A 22522-nucleotide genomic window follows, 5' to 3' on the forward strand; every position below is an offset into this window, starting at 1 on the left:
TCCCGCCCGACGCTGCTAATCGTGAAAATGGTTAAAATCAATTTATAGGTCTGATTTTCTCTTTTTCATAGGTCTGATTTATTCCAAGTCTTTCAATAACAAACTAAACAGGGATAAGGCAAAAAAAGGTAAGGATAGTAAAAATAAAAAAAGCATTAAGAAAATGAAAACAGATAAAGTAAACCCCGAGCACAACTGAATTAAAAAGTACTGTAATAGCATTTCTACACATAAATCTAAATATATAAAAGGCAAAGCCCTCATATTATATTGACTTTAATATTTCCTTATTGATGTATAAACAACGGTAACATATACTGTATTGCTGTTAAGATTGAAATTTATGTGATTGAATAAATATAATGATAAATAAAACGTTGAGTTATAATTATTTAGTGTTTCATAAAACAAAAATTTATTTGTTTAAATTAGTTCTACATAATTTATTTATCATAGGCCTACAAGATAACAAACTAATTTATAGCACAAAATGTTATAGAGGCAATTATGACTGTGATATAGTATTTTTTTACCATCAAATATGAAAAACAAACAGTTATTACTTACATCACCCGCACAACGTTCTCAAGTGTTGTTTAGTTATCAGATTTAAAAATATATGTTAATCATTGGAGATCCAAGGGTTACACCGATGAAATCGTCAGTTTATGCAGATTACAATGGTATATAATACATATATTTTACTAATTTATTTTGACGATCAGGGGCAGATTTATCGAAGCGCGACACCAAACCCCGCTTTATTCCCGTGTATTGCTGGCGCTGAGTTTCGGTGACTTGTGTGACGTCACCGCGGCTTGACTCCGGCCTGTAGTGTAGTGGGGTCTTGGTACTACTGTATTTGGAAACAAATTTACTCCTACAAATTGTCAAAGTACTTTGTTCGTCAAGTTCTCAATTACATTGTTTTCCTTTACACTAATATTCTCATCTTCAAGAAGAACTGGTAATATTGGAATGAATATAAATTTAAAATAAAAACTTCCCCAATATTTTCAGAATTTTTAAAATTTTTAAAAATTCTGAAAATATTGGTGAAGTTTTAATTTCAAATTTATACTAATATTCTCATCAAGCAACTTAAACTTACTGCGAAAGAAATTGATATGTAAATGAAGAAATGTAAATTGTCAAGTAAAATGTAAAGAAATGTAAATGAAGAAGTGAAATGTAATACCAGGTGGTTTATATCCCGTTTTCTTATTTGGTGTCTTGTTGTTACAACCAAAAGCTACGCAATTGACCATTCCGTGTTAATAAGCATCATTCTATAGGCACAACTAGGCAACAGCCGAATTAAGTCAGACGTAAACAACAGAGTGGGAGAGATTGTAAAGCGCACTGACACAGTGTGCTGACTAGCGCGCTGCACACGTCGGGACTAGGGTAGCGCCGCCATCTTTGTCCGTTTCGCCGTCTAGTCAGACTGCCACGCTCCTGCGCTCCGAGTAGCGCTTCTATTTTGTTATGTGTTCGCTGGTTGAACTAATGTACTGATAAAAATTGTCTGGTTAAAAAAGATGTATCTTCTGCTAAGAGTAGTACGTTTAAACCGATATCCAGTTAAAAGGTACGGAAAATAAATAGTCTACTTTATAAACAATCTTAATAGTTTTACATCTGGTGATTCATATTACAAAGGCGTTTTAAACAGATAACTGATTGATTTAATATTAAAGTAATGAACAATAGTTTACGGAGGTGTCTGTTTTGTAAACATAACTATTTGGCTAACAACTAAATAACAATATGCAGGTAAAAAACCTGCAGACTTTGGTAAAAAAAAATTGTTGCATAAAGCCGAAGTTGAATATTTATTGACTGAAGCCTCCCCAAGACTTGTCTGAATAAGGACTATTGTGCCAAAAGCTGGATTTGTAGTGATCCTATTGTGGTCTAAGATTGGGTTTCTGGGTCGGGATTGGTAAAGATTTGTGATTGGACATCAAGTGTTCAAGTGTTGTGTATAAAGTAATACAGGAAATGGAGAACCTCTAAAAAATGCAGTGGTGTGATCTTGTGGCTTAAAACTAGAAAAATCGTAACACATTCGCTACCACAAATTTGACAAAAAATTTATATTTTACTGAATCATCGAGTGAACTGTAATTGAGCTCAACCAAACAACGTTTCAAGTGACAAAAGTAGGTAATTAGATAACGCAATAACGTCCTGGCCACGCTGATGCCAAGACAGCCAGTTTCCCGCGCATTTAATTAAGTAACTGTAAGTGCTGCCAACCTATGTATTTTTAAAAAGGAAATATCCCACGCTGTAGAGAATGTCATTTGTATCGTTCTTTAAAAATCTCAATTTCACAAAATATACCATTTACAATGTTGTTTGCAAATGGTGTTGTTGTTTGCAAAATTTAATGGTGTTGTTACATTCAATTAAAGTTAACAAAAATCTGTTGGTCATGAAATTTATAATTATTTTTTGTCCTAGAAGTTTTTTAAGACTGTCACTTTTAAGATAGGTATAGTTTTGTATGACCAAAATCACTAAAAACCCTCAAAAGATCCCAATCTTCCAGGATTCAGATATTTCCTTAGGATTGGCATTAGAGTGGCAGTTAATTATAAATTTAGCAAGACAGCTATTAACAAAGTCAACCATTTTATTTATAAAATGAAATTAATTAAAAGAAAATCCCTCAACAAGCTACCAGCAACTAGTAAAAAAATTGATGACCATCTTTTATGAAAACAATATTGCTAAGAATGCTAAGTTCAACTTAAAGTTTAAACTGAAGTTAAAACAGTTGGTGTTGTTTTCAAAACTCAATTAGCAATTAAAGATAAAACCTTGAATGTGTGTCTTTCTCTCTGAGTGGGACATATTTAGTATTGTTTATCCTGTTATATGACGAGGGAAACTACTTAACTCTCAACGCTTGTTTTAAACGTCGTTAAATGTTTGTTGTTGTTTAATTAGTTGTGTACAAGCTATAACGAACCATAGGGTCGGGTTCTTGTCCTAATCCAAGTATTGATCACCAGTGTGGTGGCCAGTTCTTAATTACTGCAGTGAGCCTGAGTTCACACTAAAGGGGACTAGGGAGCTCAATAGCAACAAGTAATTTACTTTATATAACAAATAAAACTTAAACATTCCATTTTGTGGTCTCTCTATAAGTTTTGTTAGTTTCCGAATTTCATGGAAATTGGTCAACGTTACCACATTTCATTCACGTTTAGGCTACATATTTGATCATAGCAAATCAAAATGCTTGGATATTGACTGATTTATTTGTAACTTGCATCATAATTAGCATCAAATTAATAGGGGTTTTTTTTTAATAAACCATAGTATTGCATTGTTTTATTTGCATTTATAATATAAAAGAAAATTAATTGTTAATATTGGCTACCTAGTAACCTTTAGTGTGAACTCAGTTGAGCGGCAGTAATTAAGGACCAGCCACCGCACCGCACCGGTGGACAATCCCCGGGTTAGGACACAGACCCAACCTATTCACAATAGCTTGTCCACAACACATCGGTAGCGAACATGTTGTCAAGCTTGTGATATCTGCATTGTCGACTATGAACACTACTCTAGATACGTGAGTCGTGGCTTGAGGGCGTGAGGTAGTGAGTAGTGAACGGAGGGGAGAGGGAGAGAGAGAATGATAGAGGGACATACCTGTAGCAGTAAAGGTCTTCGTAGAGGGAGCCCACACCTCATGTCACCCTGGCATTACCATGCACACAACATTAGTCCAACACCAAACAAACATAACATACTCATAACACCTGTCCTTCACAACCCTAGATTCCAATGTGTGGAAACTTCAATTTCAGTTCTTTTGAATCCTAGGGGTTATAAATGAACGATTGTGGAAGGATAATACAAACATTTTGCAATATAGATGCTAGTCTATTTGTGTCATTTTTTATGTTAGCCTCCGGATTACGTTGAATACATGAATTGGTGTAAATACCTGCTTCGTTGTAATCCAAAATGATTATCATTTTGGTTCACAATGAAGTAAAAAAGGCAGTAGGCCAATTTTGTTCTAATACTGATCAAAATATAACCATTAAAATCAGAGTGAAGGGATTATAGTCTTGCATGCAAATTTGATATTCAGAAGGCCAACATGAGAATAAGAAATATTGAAATATAGATTGTTTTCCATAATCCTACATTCCTTAACTTAAAGGCTGAATTGCAAGAAATTAATTATGAAAGTTTTATTTAGAAGACTTCAAAGCTATAAAACAACATAATTAATTTATAACAAGCTTATGAACTCAAAAGACAAGTTATTTTACAAAACCGAAAGTTATCAATTAAGCTGCATTTTTGTAGAAAGGTATGATGGCTTGAATTGGAAAGCATAGAAAATATAATCTTGTCAACTAATTTATTTCCCTGTATTACTGTTCAATGTAGTATTAGTGATAACCTACACCATTTGTTCTGAAAATGGGCCAGATAACAATTGATTTAATGATTGATAGCGAGTAAAACATTGATTATAAGTTCACTTGCCAATTTTATATTTATTTACGGTCTCCCAGAAGTGTTAACATGCCTTACAGTTTTTATTAGCTTGTATTGTGCATTTCCTTGTTCAATTTCATTGAGAACCCAACGTCTATTGGAATAGCCTACTTTTTGGAGCATTACTATTAGTTGGACCGGCATATTGTTTAAAATACATAAATTAATGATTTTTAGGCTGAATTTTGTTTGAGTTTATTTAAAAGGAGAAAAAGCCAGCCATGGTTGGTCCAACAATGTTTCCAAATGTAACTTTCACCAAACAAAAGCTAAAAAAAATTCAACTCTTTTTAAAATTGTATAATACAGTATATCACTTATTAAAGATTAATTTAAATTTCAAGATTGTTCCTAAAAGTTTGTATCGTTAGTATAAAAATAAGTTTAAATATTATCTACATAATCAAGGAAATTAAATAATGTGTTAAATTCAACAGTGTTATTTTATTTTTAAAGGACATGGCTTTTAGGTGAGGTAATTAATTCAGTTAAATAAATATTTGTGGTTGTCACTCACCTTTTTGAAATCAGGAGAACACAGTCCTTGTCACAATAGCTCAAAAGCACACTCAAACACACATTTAAAATAAAAAATAAAATTAAAGTACCAGACTAAAGTTCTCTTATTTCCGTTGTTTCGATTAAGTGTAACCTACGTTTCTAAAATATCAGAACACGTTTATGATAGCAGGCATCAAATAAAGTGGGAAGAAAGTTGTCTACAAGGAGCCTAATTGGAAAAAAAGAAATATGATAGAGGCGTTATTTATTTTGTCAGATAAGGACTCATTGGCTTAAGTTTCCATCGATATTATACCGGTTTACAACCTGTGAATAAAGACAGAAATCAAAGTATGTACAGTAAAGTCTAAACAAAGGAAGATAGTGGCATCAGCTGATCAAGATAACAAAGCTTCCCCTCCCCCTCCTCCACCACCGGGGTCGTCAGCCGTGGTTAGGCGCTCACAACGTCTGCGTGAGAGAAATACTATATAGGGCAACCTTGAAAACCCCGCTTGTTGACACTGGTGCGGCAAAACGTCGGAAATAAAAGAACTTTAGTCTGGTATTTTATTTTTTATTTTAAATGTGTGTTTTTGAATTATTGTGACAAGGACTGTGATATCCTGTTTTCAAAAAGGTGAGTGACACCCAGAAATATTTATTTAACTGAGTGTTATTTTAGTTGATACTTTCATTTTATTGATCTAGATAAGGGGTTTATTTAGCTTTGACAAGTCTGATTCTCTTTGTATGCAAACATTACATCCTGCAATAAACATGGCGTTTGTACTGTTTGAATGAGAGATTGCATACAATATCGAGTATCGAGAAATAACTCTTTTACAAAATAAATTTTAATCAAAGTCTAATTTACTCAATCGTCTAAAAAAGTCACAATACCTGTATGCATTTAATAAGGCAAAATGCTCATTCCTGGCAACAATGTTTATATAGCTCCAACTACACAAACTTACAACATAAAAGATAGTTACACAGAGTAGGAGTGTGTAACTGTCATGCAGTATTGAGGTGGTGAAGTTACCTGTTGTATTTGCCCAGGGTAGGGTGGTGGAGGCCCCGGGTATGGCGGTGGTAGACGGGGTGGAGCCTGCGGAGGAGCATTGGCGGGCAGAGGTCTTGGAGAAACACCCCCTACACCCACGCCTAACACATGGCGATGCAACTGCTGTAGCCTTTGTTGTGTTGTCACCACTAGAAACAAATGTCATAGTAACTTATCTGCCTTCTAAGTTTGCTAAAAGCAGTTACGTTATAAGGAAACTAGGATGTTATTTATTTATTTTTAATTGATTTATATTAATCACGTTACATCAATGTTTTGAATGGTGATTCATCAGTTTAATAACAAAGTCTGTTGTAACAAACAATAACAACAAACATACCAATACTTAAAAAATAATTATTCTGTTTTTAGGAAATTCTCTACTGAATAAAAAGTCTTCTCCAATCTCCAGTAGCCATTTATTAAGATATTATTTAATTTTGAAATGCAATCTATTTCTTTTAGTGTTGAAGGCAGCTTATTATTTAAATTTTGGGTCCCGTATACTGTGGGGATAAATGAAATAATTTAAGTCTATGTTGCACTGGTTTTATTACATTTGTATATGTTGTGTTATTGTTGTGAGTGGACTGACTCTATAAACGTATCCAAGTTACTCTTAACTATTGGAGAAAGATGATAAATATAAGCGCTATCAAGCGAGAATTTTGAAATGTCTGATGATACCTTGGTTGATGTTTTGCAGTCGAGGAATGCCTTGGACAGAGGTGACGGTGGAGAAGGTCGGAGAGAAGGCTACTCCTGCAGGAGTCTGAGGTAACATTGCTCCAGGCGGCTGTGACAGACATTGTACTCAAATACATATCAAATGTCTTTCAACTTAAACTTGGATTGAAATTAACATTTTGGCAGAATAAGTCAAATGTATTCAATCTTCACTTAAATGGCTCAATTTTGAAATGGTTACCAGTACTATAATTACAGTAGGTACATTTCCATCCAGTTGTTAGGCAGCAAAAATAATGATCAGCATGTTTTTAATCAGCGATGATCATTTTTGATATTCTCGCTGTATTTAAAATTGACATATATGCAACTCAACTTATTCATTAGAGATATTCACAATACAATAAAGTTCAGCAAAGAATATGTGACATGTCAAATATAATACAATGCAAATAAATACTGTTAATTCGACAAATGTACAATCATATTATTTAAACTAGTTATAAATAAATAAGGAATTAAAATAATAAGGAATAGGTAAGGAATTTAATAATTTCATTACCACCAGGGCAAAGCACAATATATTTTTCAGGTAGTTCTAAGAAATTATTTACTTTCAAAGGCTCAATTGTAAAAAAGGGTTTGTGTTGAAAACTGTTATAGTTTGCTTGTTTATAGATATATTTTTATCAAATTTGGCAAATTGATTTATTTAATACTAAACTAACAATTTTACTTATAAAACACACTTTTTCCTTCCTTGTAGTCAGCAAACTTGAGTACTTGTTAAGCTTGATATTATTTTAATATGGAATAAATAAATCTGACATATTTAAGAAAATGTTTTAGTAAAAATTTAATCATAAATGGTGATTAGCTGAGTCTGCAGGTTTGCTGTAACAAGGGGATTTGGATTTTGGTTTTCAAGGTGTCCTGTGGAGGAGTCTACCTAGTTGAGTTTATATTGTATATTTCTGGTTTCTGATTCTAAATTTCTAGTTCTACATTCATGAACTAGCAATGTACACAAGTCAGCTAAATTCCTAGGAATCAGTATTTCCACAACCACCTTACTAGAGGAGCTTGACACTACAGCCCTCCCATCCACCACACCACACAATTCAGTAAGAAGCCATCGTATATTGGCTACAAAATTCTGAATTCCCTCCCACTGCACATAAAAAAACCTATCAGGAAAGTAACTGGAAAAGAAACTTTGGAACTGGCTTGTAAATCAACCAGTGTACTCAATCAAAGATTTTTTTACCAAAGAAGATAATTGAAAATTGTGAGGCAAGACCAACTTTCCATTAAATGTAGGCTACTGTATTTTGACGCTAATTTATTACTTGAATAAATTACAAATAAAGATGATTGTCTATTGTCTACTGATATTTACAGGCTGGGTAGTTGGAGTGGTAACGGTCTGGGTGGTTGAAGTGCCAACTGGTTGTTCAACCGTCACCGTCAAACTCTTGGCTATGGTTGGGTCAGCAGGTTTGGCTTGTGTGGTAGCAACAGGTTTGTCAGATTGTGATTCCGGCTCCACTTCTTTCTTCTCGTTTCTGTTATTTGCTCTAGAAAACAAAAAGATTATGAGTTAGTTCCTACTAAAAAGATTTTTTAAATACAGGTGTTATAAATATAAATGTAATGAAACAAATTAGTAAAAAAATCTTATTGTTATTCAAGAGTCTGTTTAAGGCTAGTACCTTAAATTTTCTACTCGTGTCGTTACCACTATTTAAACAATTTGCTTACACTGCTTTACCTACGGCAGTGTTTTAATTACTAAAAATCACTACCTACTCATAACTTCTAAGAGAGGTTATGTTTTCGTTTATAACCTCTCATTACCACTGACAGTGATGCGACGAAACATTGTACCAAACACTAATTGCACCACTCAACAATTAAATGGTCCTTAACGGCTGATCAGTGCCGTCCCTAGGGTTGGCAGCACCCGAAGCAAACGTGGTCATGGCGACCCCCCCCCCCCAGTAATTGTCGCATTCGCATATTTTAATACTATGTTAATACAAATAGCCGCTGCGCGGCGTCCCCTCAGCTACGGGGCCCGGGGCAGCTTGCCCCTCCTTCGGACGGCCCTGCAGCTGATTAGTTGAAGTTCAAATTATTACAATTTTACATCTACTCTCTCAATCCTTGAACCTCATTGGTCCGTTACCCGTGTTGTTATGAGTAAAACTATGCTGTTATGAAAGTAAACAATGCTGTTATGTAAAACTTTTCAATTCTAATAACTGAACTGAAACTGCTACTTTAAAAAAAACTGTCGCAGGTAAAATATCGTATATGGCCTTGTCTTAAGTATGTCTTTTTTTGTCAGACTTGTAAAATGGAAAATGATTCAATAGTTTTGGTTAACATACTGATAATTTTTATATTGACAAAGACAATGTTTTCGCCGGGTAATTGCAAAGATTTCAAACAAAATATGGGAGGACTATATTGGTACTCTGGCAATGTACAACCTCTATATAAAAATAATAATTTAAACTTCATATTTTGGCCTAAAGATATACTTAAAGGTTGCGAGAACCTATTTGAGATATTAATATATAATGTATAAATAGTATATGGAATACTGACGCTGTATCTTTCTTTGAGTCTTCCTCTTCAAACTCATCTACATCAAAAATATTTGTCTTTTCTCCTCCTCCAACTTTATCCAACTCGGGGTCGGCATATTCGAGAATGTTGAAATCAGCTCCCATTTCAGCTAAACAAAGATCATATTATCGGTGTTAATCTAATAAAAAAAATATGAATAAGTAAATTAAAAAAATTTGGTAGCACAAACAACATGATAGATAAATAGTAAAGTATGCATAGTAAACAAAGTACCTACAGTGATCAAATGTTTAGATATGGTGGAACCTCAATTAACCATCACTCTTCCAAATGCCAGTCTTACAGTCTATATTGTTTCACTTTATAGTTATGTACAAAAAATGTAATTTAGGTTTATGCCACATTAGATTTTAATAATCAATATGTATTGCAAATTAAGTGATTCCATGTGTAATTGACGTCCACACTGTGTTATTTCTTTTCAATATCATTGCAATTTTCCAAAACTGAAGTAATTCATAAACAAATTAATATTATCTGCCTATTCAGATAACTGTCAGAGGTGACTGTTCAACTTGTGATGATAGATAGGGTTTTACTGTTCAGTTAGATCGTAAAAAAAAGGTTAATAGTCGGCAAGACCACCAGCCAGCTTGGATTTTGCCCATAACGGCAATGTTAATGGTTAAAGCGTATTACGGCATTGTTTATTAACATAAAAAGTTGCAAAATATCTCATTTTAAAGCTATTGAAACCTCAGATGTAATTTGCCATCTACTTTTTACTTTTAATTGTTATTATTTTGTCAAACGACATAAATATATTAAACTGTGATTTTTTTCAACCTCTAACACAAAAGTTTTAAAACTCCGAAAAGCAATTCACAAGGAAAATATATTTAAGAATCACATAACATTTTCTGTTCGATAATCAAGCTTAGGGTGCATGATTAATATGCTTCATTGTGAACGCATGCTTTTGCTGATTGGCGCTAGGACAACCATTGTTTAGCCTGGCATCTGACGGTCTACGACAATGCAAAACTATTGACTCCTGCGGACTCAATGACCTGCTATTATTTAAATTAAGACCTGTATTTGAATGCATTTAAGATTTCCCAACAAAAAATTATATTTAAAATGTAAATTTGAGGTAATACACTGAAAAACATACAAGACTCAGATAGTGAAATGAATTCAACTTGTTGGCTTACCCAGCAGTTCGTCATCATCCTCAACCAAATCTCCTAGTATAGCATTGACACCTTCCACTTCAGCCAAGGCTCCACTACCCTCCTCTTGCTCCAACTTCTCCAGCTCTGCAGTCACAGACTCGGGAATCTCTTCTCCCACCCCGGCTCTCTCTCCTGCTGTAACACACAACGTTGTAGAAAAGGCTCAAAACACTTCTGGAATCTACAATATCTATTGTGATGATAGTTATCGTTTTAAGTATTAAGGACTAACTTTTATGAAGCAATTTGAGAACCATGCATCTGCTGGAAGAAAAATAAGCCAAAAAGACTGAACATCATCAGACACCTGTTAGGAAATGGGAAGTAAAGATATTCTTTTTGTGCTTAAAAATAAAAAAATAAAATCAAGCTTCTGCTATATAAAACCATTGACTATACACAGAATAGACTTCCAATGTAATGTTAAAATGTAAACCCCAGAAAATAGATGAAGTTCAGGACTATCTCACCAGAGGGTACTAGTGTACAGTAGACCCCCTCTTAACCGACCCTAATGGGACCGGACCTAGGTCGGATAACTTAAAAGGTCGGTTAAAACGGGCAATCCCTAAAATCATAACATAATGAAGTGCTATTCATTTGGAATGATATAATCATTATTTTGAAGTCATACTTGCATTATTTATCAAATGAACTACTCTTATCTCCTTTTTCGTATTGATAGAAAAGTCACAAATAAACACAAAAATGTAAATCTTCTTAACACATCTTCTTAACTTAATCTCTGTACGGTTGGAAAAAACAAGAAACAGTCATGTTTATATGAAAATTAAATTATTTAATAAACTGCCAGAAAACATGTGGAATATAACTTCAAAACAGTTTGAAAATAAGATTAAAATACGGTTAAGAGAACATATTTTTTATACTGTTGATGAATTTTTAGCTTGTGACATTAGTACTTTAAGAATTTCAATTGGATAAGTGTTTAGATTTTATATTAATTGTTTGTTATGTCATTCCCTGGTGTTTTTATATTTTGTTATTGTTTTTATCTATAAATATTCTATTTTTCAATGTAGGCCTACCTTTTACTTAGAATAGGCTATTTACATTACATGCTTGTGACTTTGTCAATTGCACACATGTGTTTAAAGACAATAAAAATCTTTGACTTTGACTTTGAAAACACGGTTAAGTCAAATAGGCCTACTTTCAGTGGAATATTTTATAATACTAGGGAAGAGTCAATAAAAATTCCTATTTTAATAACTACTACTGTAATGTATTAATTGATGCTTTCCAAATCCATCGTAATACAGTACTGAACCTTTTGTCAAAATTAAAGATACAAGCAACCATTTTGTTATAAGACAGGATGTTTATTTATAGCCTCTCACTGGAGGCTCGAGGCACAAAAACTATCTTGACCTTGGAGTTGTTAACTCCCCTTCCCTGCCCCGCAAGTTAAGTTGCATTGTTTGTTTACTCCAGCGATAAGATAATCAGTTCTCAAAATCGTAACACACTTTATGATGTTATAAATTTGCCGCACAGATAACAAATCAGATGAGATGTGCTCGAGCTACGATGATAACAAACTGACAATAGGCTATGCTATATTATTTTTTGTGATCAATACAAAATAACTAATTCTTAGTCATATCCTGTGGAGATAAGCGTATAGTTCAGTTCTCATCGCCCAGCGTGGGAGCGGAAATGCCGAGATTCCTAGAAAGCGGTTGGTTAAAACAAACTGTATTATTTTATGATCGAAGGCGGATAATCCGATTATCGGTTAATACGAGGTCAGTTAAGAGGGGGTCTACTGTATTGGGTTAAATATTAATTGAAATCATTGCAGTATCATAGCAAACAGCTGATTGATTTATCACTAGACACAGAATATTGTAATTAATTGGTAGACTACGGTACTGTATCTCAACAGATTGCACCACGTTTTTTTTGCTTCAAATTTCTCCATTTCTTGGGAAGTCTATTCTGTGTATATTCAATGATAAAACTAATGTATATACCACTTTTTCTATGTTTCTGACTTTTATGATATTTAAAATAATTTCAAAAGAAACCTTAACCTTAAGTTTAGTTTAAAGTCAAAAGTTAAAAATCTTTTTAAAGTTGGTAGGCTAACAGAAGAAAGTTAAACAAGCTATAATTTAGCAACTAGGGAGAAATATTTATTTCTCTTTTTAGCAAGAGAGTGAGATTTGGCGGATTTTGAAAAACACTTCATGCAAAAGATTGAATCAGTTTCATGGTTACGGAGCAATAACATTTATGATTGGGAAAATAATATAAGAATGTTTGAAATTTAAAACGAGAAAGAAACATTCAAAGATATCCACCTGCTAAACGTTGAGGATCAGCAGGTGAAGGAGTGACTAGCCTCGTAGCATCTCCTGGCGGACGAATGTTCCCATCTGTAAAAAATGGGATAAACTCACAGAAACTAGTAGAGAAATTATTGTTTAGCAGTGCACTTCTACACATACTTAAAAACTACAACACTTAAGAAACAAATATGCCGCCTCGAATATCTCAAAAAAAGGTCGCAGCAGGATCGGGTAGCAGAAAGTTCAGTTAACGCAGAAAAAATTTTTAAATATGTTTAAAATTATTAACATTTTTAAGTTTCTCTGTTACTTTAAAATGTAGATGTAAATTAAAACCACTTACTTTTTCTGTTTTGAAAAAAAAAAAAATTATTACTAAGCCACAAAGTAAAGACACCACTATGGAAACAGTGCAATGTAAGATAAATTGATGTAGTTACTCCACACAATGACAGAACTAAGTTTATGGTATACCGATATGACAAGTTGATAAACTGTATGGTATGCAAATGCCTAAAGCCTAGTGCGTATTTTCCGAGTAAATACAGCAGCAATTAAAGGTCTTAACATACTTGCACGTACAGTAATACCACTAAAAGAAAATCACACGATTTAATAGTACTGGGTTATCCTCAGTATAGGTAGGATAATCGAGGATCGTATGATCATGACTTTAATATTATGTATCAATGTTGATAAGTCCGAAATAATATATAGCCTAAGTCATCTCTGGTAAAAAAAGGATATACTGCATCATAATTAAAATAAATAACTCTTTATAAGTGGGATTGATCAAATTTGAGAAAAGCATACCTGAGAAGGGCGGGCGCTGGACCAAATGATCATAAGGATCAAGAGGATTTCTAGGAGTCGCTAGTCTCATCATTTGGGCAGATGGGAAGCCAGGTCTCTGTTGTAGTAACAATCTGACTCTTGCGTCGACTCCCTACAATCACAACCACAGCAAAATCAACACAACCATAGAGTAATAATTGTTACAAACACACCAGTTATTGCAAATAGTACACCAATCAAAGAGTACCACTGGTTACCAACACAGCAATTGATACAATAAATGAAACCATAGAAATCACAGATACTTGTTACAACCAAAGCGAAAGCGTTTCTTATAACCACAGCTATCCATAATGCAACAGTCACAATCATTCAATCACTATGTAATGGTAGTTAAAACCACAGGAAAGGTGTAACAATCATGACAACCATTACAATCACAGTGCAATAATCTTTTTTACACTCGTGTGAAAGGTAAGCGTAGAAAAACCTCAGACACTCACAGTTGCAATATAACAATTATAACTACAGCGGTCAAAGTGTAAACAAACAAAGCGATCAATAAAGGTTTTGAACCTTGATATTACTGCATAAATATTACCAAAGACAACTTGACAAAAAAATAAGTTGAATAACATTTAGAGTTACAGGATGAGACACATGTAGGAAAAATATTGAACTACGGTACACAAATAGTTTCCGACACAATATTTTTGTCGTCATTACAAAAAAAGTAGGACCAAAAAGACTAGACACGATAGTGTACAATATAATTGGGTTGAATTTTTATCGACCAATAGGACAATCCAAGGAACCATTACATATGAAGAAATAAGATATACCGTCCAACATTGTGGGTTTGCAATGAAAAAGAACTGTTGTATTGAAATGAAGCTATTTCTGATACCCTGTCACGATACTTAATAAAACTGGACTTGTTAAAGCGACCAAAATAAAGTGATCTGAAATACTATTTTCAATAAAGATAATTTAGTCATAAAATCAATACAAATATGGTTTGGAAATAACAAAGATTTTTAAAAATAATTCTGCTCTTAATGTTAGTGGTTCCTTTGTTAACACCTGGTAAAAGGTTTGTGTTTAACAATGGTCAATGAAGCAATAGTAAAACTTTATAACTCCATACTACACCCTGGGTAAATTACACAGAAATAATCTACCTGTCCTCTAGGATCTGTTGAGAGGTTAGCGTTGGGCAGTTGAGAGGGGAGCCGAGGTGTCCGTATGATCATCTGTGTCTGAGTCAAAGGTAGACGAGGAGTGGCAGGGCGAGGGGCCATGTTGGGGGGCAGCGGGTGTCTGAACGTAGCAGGACTGGCTCCATCAAACCCAGGCCCAGTCTGTGTACCGGCTTGCGAGTCACCTCCGACAATGCCGTCTTCTGAAACAGAAGCAGCAGTTTTCATCAATTACATGCAAGAGTGTGCAAAAAAAGTATAAATTCTTCAAATCAGGTTTCTTTCAATCAGACATAGACATATTTTATTAGAATATAATATATCTATGAGTGAGTGGTAAATTTTATCTATTGATTTATCTTACTTTTGCCTTTAAATTGTTTAGCATTCAACATTTTTAGATAAAATGGTAGTTCATTATGCTATCTTAGGCCCATATAAAAAAAATGTTTAACTATGTCAAATATGTTCAGCTTGTAAGTAGGTAATGTAAAGTTTTTTTGTTTCTAATACTGTAATTATGATCTAATTTGAAAATGGGAGACTGAAATTGACAAATATTTACAACATTGGAACAATCACTATTAAATACCTAAATCACCTTTAGGTATTAAAAACTTGAAAAGTTGCCCATCGTGATCAGATAAGGCAGTGATAAAACATTCTACTGTATAACTTTTATAATCTATGTTAGTGATAAAATTATCGATAGCTGATTCACCTGTTTCAGTTACTCTTGAGGGAATATTTACTGTATTAAATACTGTAGTAAATAAATTTAAACAATATTTTCATGGACATTAGAATTGATCTTCAACAATTTGACTTTTTCTGTCAAATTGTCTTTTCTGCCATGGATCCAATTTGGAATTTTACTGATGTATGGCCCAGAAATGGTGTGAATTCTATGATTTCTTTTCTGAACAAGTTTTTACATGATGTTCTCTTACTTGATTAATCGCGGAGGATTGATGTAATGCATTCAATACTTTTATTTGTTTTTTTCTTGTCCACCAATGGTTTGTTCTAATGATAATCTATATAAAAAAACTATTGAAGACAGCAATTACTTAAAAAAATTACCTTGACCCCAAGGCCTATCTGACTCCAATTTGGTTTTGATCTGCTGTCTCTGCAGCAAGTCACGAAGTTGGCGGCTCATTTCTGGGTTCATGGTCCGAGCCCCAGCGTGTGGGAATGGAGCTCTGATATAGCCAGTAGGCCCTACCATCCTAGGCACCTGCTAAAATAAAACCAAAAAAAAGTGAGTACTACTTTAACCTAATATTAATGCAATGAAACTAAAAGTATAAATGAAATCATAGCCTCGCTCTTACCAGCCTGACAAATGACAAATTAAAATTCTAAAACATATAATTTGGGAATGTCCCTAAACGTTAGGTAAAATACATACAGTGTTATAGAAAAGTCCTGGAACGGTTAAACATTTAAAAAAATAATGCACATCAAATTAAAGGTCTTTTTTAGTAGAATACACTGCCGCAAACCGCACTTCAAAAGGTTGATCCTGCGCAAAATGACAGTTGTTCAAAGATTCATTTAATTTACATTGCTATTATACGCTTTCTCCTCAGGGGGCACAGCCCTAGTAATCGGAAGAAAATTGTTAACGTAAGGATAGGTCGATATGCACATCAAATTAAAGGTCTTCACTTTTAGATTACGATGCCGTAAATTCAAGCTCAAAAGAATGCCTGAGTAAAAAATGGCAGTCGTTCAAAGATTCAAAATGGCGGATTCAAGAAATCTTTTAGCTCTATCTTTAGCTCTATCTGCATTATTTTTTAAAATATTTAACCGTTCCGGGACTTTTCTATCACACTGTATGTTCAGGGAGCACTCCCATATTGCTAAGGGTATAAAAAAATCATCCAAATATAAAATAACAATCCAAAGTATATTTTTTAGACTAAATAATAATAATATTTTGATTCCCTCAATTTTACTGATTCTCTAAGAAATTACAGTAGATCGCTAATCCGGACTTGACGGGGAAGAGACAAGTCTGCACTGTGGAAAGTCCGGTTTGAACACAATCGTTCAACAGAATATACAGAAAATGTATTGAAATTGTGGTTTACATTATAAATTATAGCTCATTTCACAGCCTATTTGGCAAACTAAATTTGTACCTGAACAGGTGTGATATGAAAAATATTAAAACAGCTGCGTGGTTAAGCAAATTATGGCTTTATGGATGGGCAGTTACTGTTTATGGCTGCAAAATTCTAGTCTTACCTGAGGATTAACAGGTGATTGTGCATCGCTGGGCAGGGTTACTACTTGATCTGCGGTGAGTTGGCGAACTCGTTGTGTGGCTGGAAATAATTGGTTGAAATTATAAACTACAGCTAAATATATTTGTAAATTCAGTAGACTCCCTCTTATCCGGACTCCTCGGGAATGAGGCCGGTCCAGATAAAAGTTTCTCCAATTAAACCGGCGTCCCCTAAAACTGTACTCTAACGTTTTGTACAAAGGTTCACAACAATCATTTAGAGTATGAACGTTTCTAACGATGCATGTGCGCGCCACAGGAATCACTCAAACATCAACCCAAATATTTTACTTAAATTTGCGAGAACCATGTACAGTATTTAGACACATGATTATTGGTTTAAAACTTTTCCACGAGAAAGGTAGTTTCAGTACCGCCCACTTCCTGCCGATCCAGTCCGGTTAAACAGATGTCCGGTTAAAAGGTGTTTGAATGAGAAGGAGTCTACTGTACTCTTATTATAAACCTAAAAGACGCACTGTTTTATTTTACTATTAAGGAAAGTTTGAAAAATAATAAACTACTCCATCAACCAAACATTATAAATTGGTAAAACAATAGATGGATTAAATAAAATGCTACTTACAAAAAACACTCACTCCATTACACAAATCTTTTGGTTTCATAATTTTATTCTTGACTTAAAAACAGATTTTTGAAATCAGTCCAATAAAATCATAAGCATCGATTCTGCAGTTGGTTCATGGTAATCGACACTTTCAGGATCAGGAGGGTATTTGGGTGTGACTTTAAGTTAAATTGCAAATAACTTTTCTTTATTTTAATTTTATCTAAGTGATGATGTCGTAACCCTCTAGGCCTATTCTCAAATAATGTGTAAAACTGTTCTGGTTGAGAGCCTAGCGTTTTAAAATGTAAAGTTTGGACATTAAACAAAATTGTAAATGTGTAATTATGTGACAAACCTTGCACTCTCTGATCCTGCATCATCTGTTGTTGTTGTTGAGCCTGTTGTTGTCTAAGAGCTTGCAGCTGTTTCCACTGTCGTTCCTGTTCCGCTTCCCTCACACTCTTCGCCTGTTGCAGCTTATCCTGTTCCTAACCACACCCATACATCGTCAACATACCCTTGATGAGTTCACTTTCATCTTACCTTGACGTATGTTCGCTTTTAGTAGACTTTGATGTTCAGTTCAGGAATTAAGTTTTGAGAGACAATTTGTTTTCATTATGAAATAGTAAAGTTTCTTTTGTCTACTCATTTTATTATTGGAAATGGGAAATTCGTACTAGAGTTAACTTTTTTGTATATTAACTTTGTAAAACCCTAGGGATATTTTATTTGTTTATGTATATTATAAACCAAATTTGAAGCTTAGTAAAAGATTTGACATGAGCAATTATTACAAATTCAACTGTTTATCTGTACTTGCGGACATAAAAAGGAATGTGTAATATAATGAAAACTAATACGATTGAATTCATAATAAGGTAAAGTCTTCAAGACACAAAAAAATTATTTCTTTTAACTTTGTTTATAATTTGGTAAGCAGCAACAAACTAGTCCTTTTATAATTTAGACTTGATTTGGCAACCTATATTTTTATGGTAATATCACAATTTAAAAATATCTCTTATTTATTCTAAAAGTATTTTTTTATGGATTAATATAATTAGTCGTTTACATTATACATGGCACAAACACATATTTATAACGTTTAAACAATTTTATGTTATCTAGAAACTGTACATATTTTTAACGCGGTTATCAAATGCTATGAAGTTTTAATACTGATTTCTACTTCATTCCTTGTTTTATTTTTTAACTGCAGTAAGCAGTACTCAATTAATGACTTTAAATAGTCAAAACAAAATCATTAAACATAAGAATTCTTTGTTCCCTGGTGATACCATAATTTCAGCTAATCAATTTTTGAAGTTGTAGATAGTTTGTTTCTGAGAAAATGTTACAAAACGTCAAATCATTATTATTTATGAATTATTTTGCATATTGTTTTGCTTGGTTATAGCAAAAATGGTACATTAACAAATGTCTGGTAAACCAAGTTTGATAGTACACTACTATCTAAAATACTCCAGATAACTATCGGTTCCTATTTTGTGATTTCCAGTGGACAGATTGGTTTTAGAAGAGACAAAAGTACTATTTCCGCCATAGTTCCGCTTGCAGATAGTTAAACAGGGATGAACGAGTTGCAAAGAATTGCTTGTAAGTTCTGTAATTTATACAAGGCCTTTGACTGTGTGGTTCCAAGTACATGGAAATATTTGAGTTAACATCCAATCTGAAGAATTGAAAATAGCTTAGGTATCATATTTTTACTGTCTGATACGAACTACCAACCTAGGGTTACCAGACATAAAATAACATTAACCATTTTTATATGAATTATATTTTAAAGTCATTAGATCCAAGTTTCGTTTATTAAAAAAATATTTTGTAAATATTTAAATTCAGTTTAAACATAGGCCTACTCATAGAGTTTTAATAGTTTTGTTTCACTATCAAAACAGTAAGAGTACTCTATGGATCTACTTACTTTAACTTAAATGTCATGCTATATACGATTGATCTATTTATAAATGCATTAGTGACAACGTAAAAACTTTGTGATTTAATTTTACAAATGTTAGTGGATAAAGACTACCTCTGCTGCACCAAAGTCATAAAAATACATAAATGTTAAAAAAATCGAAACCATACAGTTAGTTGGTTTATTTTTGGTATAACAATAATTATTATGTATTAGATAGTAAATTAAAATCAATCAGAGACAACATGGAATTAAAGAGTACCACAACCCATGCAGTTACACCTACAAAAATTTGACTATCTATTAGGTTTATTGAATCAAAAAAATTATTCCAAGTTAAAACCTTGTGATTTTAAAATTTCCTAACAATGAAAATATTTTGGGATCTAGTGTAAATCAAAAAAGCTATAGGTTTTAACTTTTAACCTCTGGAAAATACACAAGATAAACTTAATTTAATTACTTTGTCATACAAAATCTATTTTAAATTCTAATATCTCAATCCAGATATTTAAAATTTATAATCTTACATTTATTTTAAGATCCAAGCCTCGTTTATAAAAAATATTTTTAAATACTATGAAAAAATATGAAGAAATCAAAACAAATGATGTTGAGCATGACCCTTTTTGCTTTTAACCTGAAAAAAACTTAAATAATAAAAAGTAATATTAAAAAAATATATATAATAAACTCAACAAGAAAAATTATCCAAGGATGTTTTAGTAATATATAAAACTAGTTACTCCTTTTGATAAAAAATACTTTCTTATTATTATCATTTAAATCCCTAGATAAAGGACAAATTAACTGTCATATTAAAATGATGAGACAAAGTCAAATCCTTCGACCTATGTTTTGATTCAACAAACCCCCGGTAAGATAAATCGTTTTGTAACATTTAACACTAACATACATTGAAAATATCTAAACAAATTAACTCATGCTGAAGAGATCCTATGACTGCCACCTTCTGAAAAGCTAAACACGAGCAAGCAAATGCAAAAAGGAAACAGGGTAGGAGAGGTAAGAATGGAGAGATTAAGGATAATCTTGGGGACAAAACAAAAACTAACAAACTGAAAACCAAAAAAACATCCAACAAAAAACATTGCTAAAGAGGAAAAACTAATGATGCAACAGCTCAAAATGACAAAATATCTCAGAAAACTTGTAAAAACCACATGAAAAATAAAATTGGAAAAACTAAACAACGATACAATAATCGAAAGAACATTTCCCACCATTAATTCAGGATTAAAGCTGTTTGTCGCCAAATACTGTACGGGATCCATTTGTATGACTGAGATATATATACAAACGAAAATGAACGACGATAGAGAAAAATACTTACTTCCATCATGCAAAGCCACAAAAAAAACACTGCCGCCGGGATCTCAGTATCCATAACATCATACAATAGTCCAATCCAACATCAAAACGATTCTAAAATAAACTGACGGAACAAAACTACAGTAGTCATTCCACGGTCATACGGACATCAACGAATTGAAAATACTGCAAAGAGAGAAAAAAGCGAAAGCTAATAAATGTCATCCTACATCAAGAAAGATAAAACGAACGCGAAATTGTCGCTGGTTGCTACCAACAAGGAGACAAGCGTGCGAGGCTCACCGTGGCGGGGGGGTCGTAAGCTTCCTGGCCAAGGGAGGGGAGGGTTCTCATGATCTCGGAAGGAGTGAGGACACGAATGTGTTGATCACTGAGAGGAGAGGATCCGGGAGTGTCCCGAGGAGACGACTGAGGAGGGGAGGTGGAAGTGGTCTTGGATCTCTGAGTAGAAATGAGCTGTAACACATTTCTCTGTTTGGGGTTGGATTCGGTCTGTGTCGTGTTTTCCGTGTTTGTCTGAACGGTGGCAGAAATGACGGAACCCGAAGTCATCACAAGAGGGGGGACCGACTGGATGATCTGAACTGTGGTGGCAGGGTAGTGGATGGTAGAGGAGGAAGTAGTGGGGATGATGTGGAAGGTAGCTCTAGTGGTAGAAGGCAGCAACGGAATGTACTGTATGGTAGAGGGGTGGGAAGGTATGGTGGTGGGGAATGTCTGAGGCTGAGGTGTGGGGGATGTGTTGGAGCCAGTAGAGACGTGTGCGGGGGTGTGGGTCTGAGTAGGGGCTGGGGAGGGGGAGGGGGTCTTGCGAGACGCCTGCCTCGTGCCATCACCTTGACACACCTCTGATCCTTGTGGAGACTTGCTGCGAGGAGTAGATATCACAGCAGGAGTTTCCTTCACAATCTGTCAAAACATCCCACCTACTTTGACCGCGGTACATACAAAACTTGGTGCACATTAAAGATAACCAATGGATTTGCAATGGTCCATTCTGAACAAAATCGACCACAAAACATTAGTACCAGTCTTATGTTTTGTTATCGTGGTTTTGTTAATCATATTTTAATTGTCTCTTTCAATTTTAGAATTGATAAAAAGGGAATTTTGCTTTGACAACATTCAAACCGACCCTTCTAGCGTGAGTAAACCAACTTAATTAAAGAGCATTTTTTTTATAGAGAATTTTTGAAAAATCATCTTCATAACAACTAATACTTAATTTACCTCATCAATCATCATACATTATCAGTTCCATACTTTAAAAGCTATACAATTTCCAGACACAATAAAAAAATAAAAAAATAGATAAATAAATAAGCAGTCCTATTAAAATTACAGCTTACTTGTGTTGAGTTAAAAAGAAAAGTAACCTAAACAGATATGGTTATGTTCACATAAACCATAACTCTGTGACATTATTTT

General features: G+C 33.7%; 1 protein-coding gene across 5 annotated transcripts in view; it reads right to left on the reverse strand.

The window, feature by feature from the left end:
- The window catches only part of LOC128997724 (histone-lysine N-methyltransferase 2D-like), a 145342-nt gene that overhangs the window by 70375 nt on the left and 52445 nt on the right, over positions 1-22522 (reverse strand). For 3 of the 5 annotated variants that reach the window (XM_054423366.1, XM_054423365.1, XM_054423363.1), the window contains exons 29-40: positions 21941-22003; positions 18152-18284; positions 17186-17265; positions 16010-16169; positions 14909-15129; positions 13746-13878; positions 12945-13019; positions 10597-10752; positions 9401-9530; positions 8187-8364; positions 6788-6896; positions 6080-6249 (exon numbers count right to left, since the gene is read on the reverse strand). In XM_054423366.1, the coding sequence (XP_054279341.1) occupies positions 6080-6249; positions 6788-6896; positions 8187-8364; positions 9401-9530; positions 10597-10752; positions 12945-13019; positions 13746-13878; positions 14909-15129; positions 16010-16169; positions 17186-17265; positions 18152-18284; positions 21941-22003 (1608 nt within the window). The remainder of the gene's footprint in view (positions 1-6079; positions 6250-6787; positions 6897-8186; positions 8365-9400; positions 9531-10596; positions 10753-12944; positions 13020-13745; positions 13879-14908; positions 15130-16009; positions 16170-17185; positions 17266-18151; positions 18285-21940; positions 22004-22522) is intronic. The other 2 variants (XM_054423364.1, XM_054423367.1) reach the window with 2 other exon arrangements.

Source organism: Macrosteles quadrilineatus, unplaced genomic scaffold (assembly GCF_028750875.1).
Source record: "Macrosteles quadrilineatus isolate MER2022 unplaced genomic scaffold, UCM_ALF_1.0 Scaffold_7__1_contigs__length_78375512, whole genome shotgun sequence".
Taxonomy (NCBI): Eukaryota; Metazoa; Arthropoda; class Insecta; order Hemiptera; family Cicadellidae; genus Macrosteles; species Macrosteles quadrilineatus.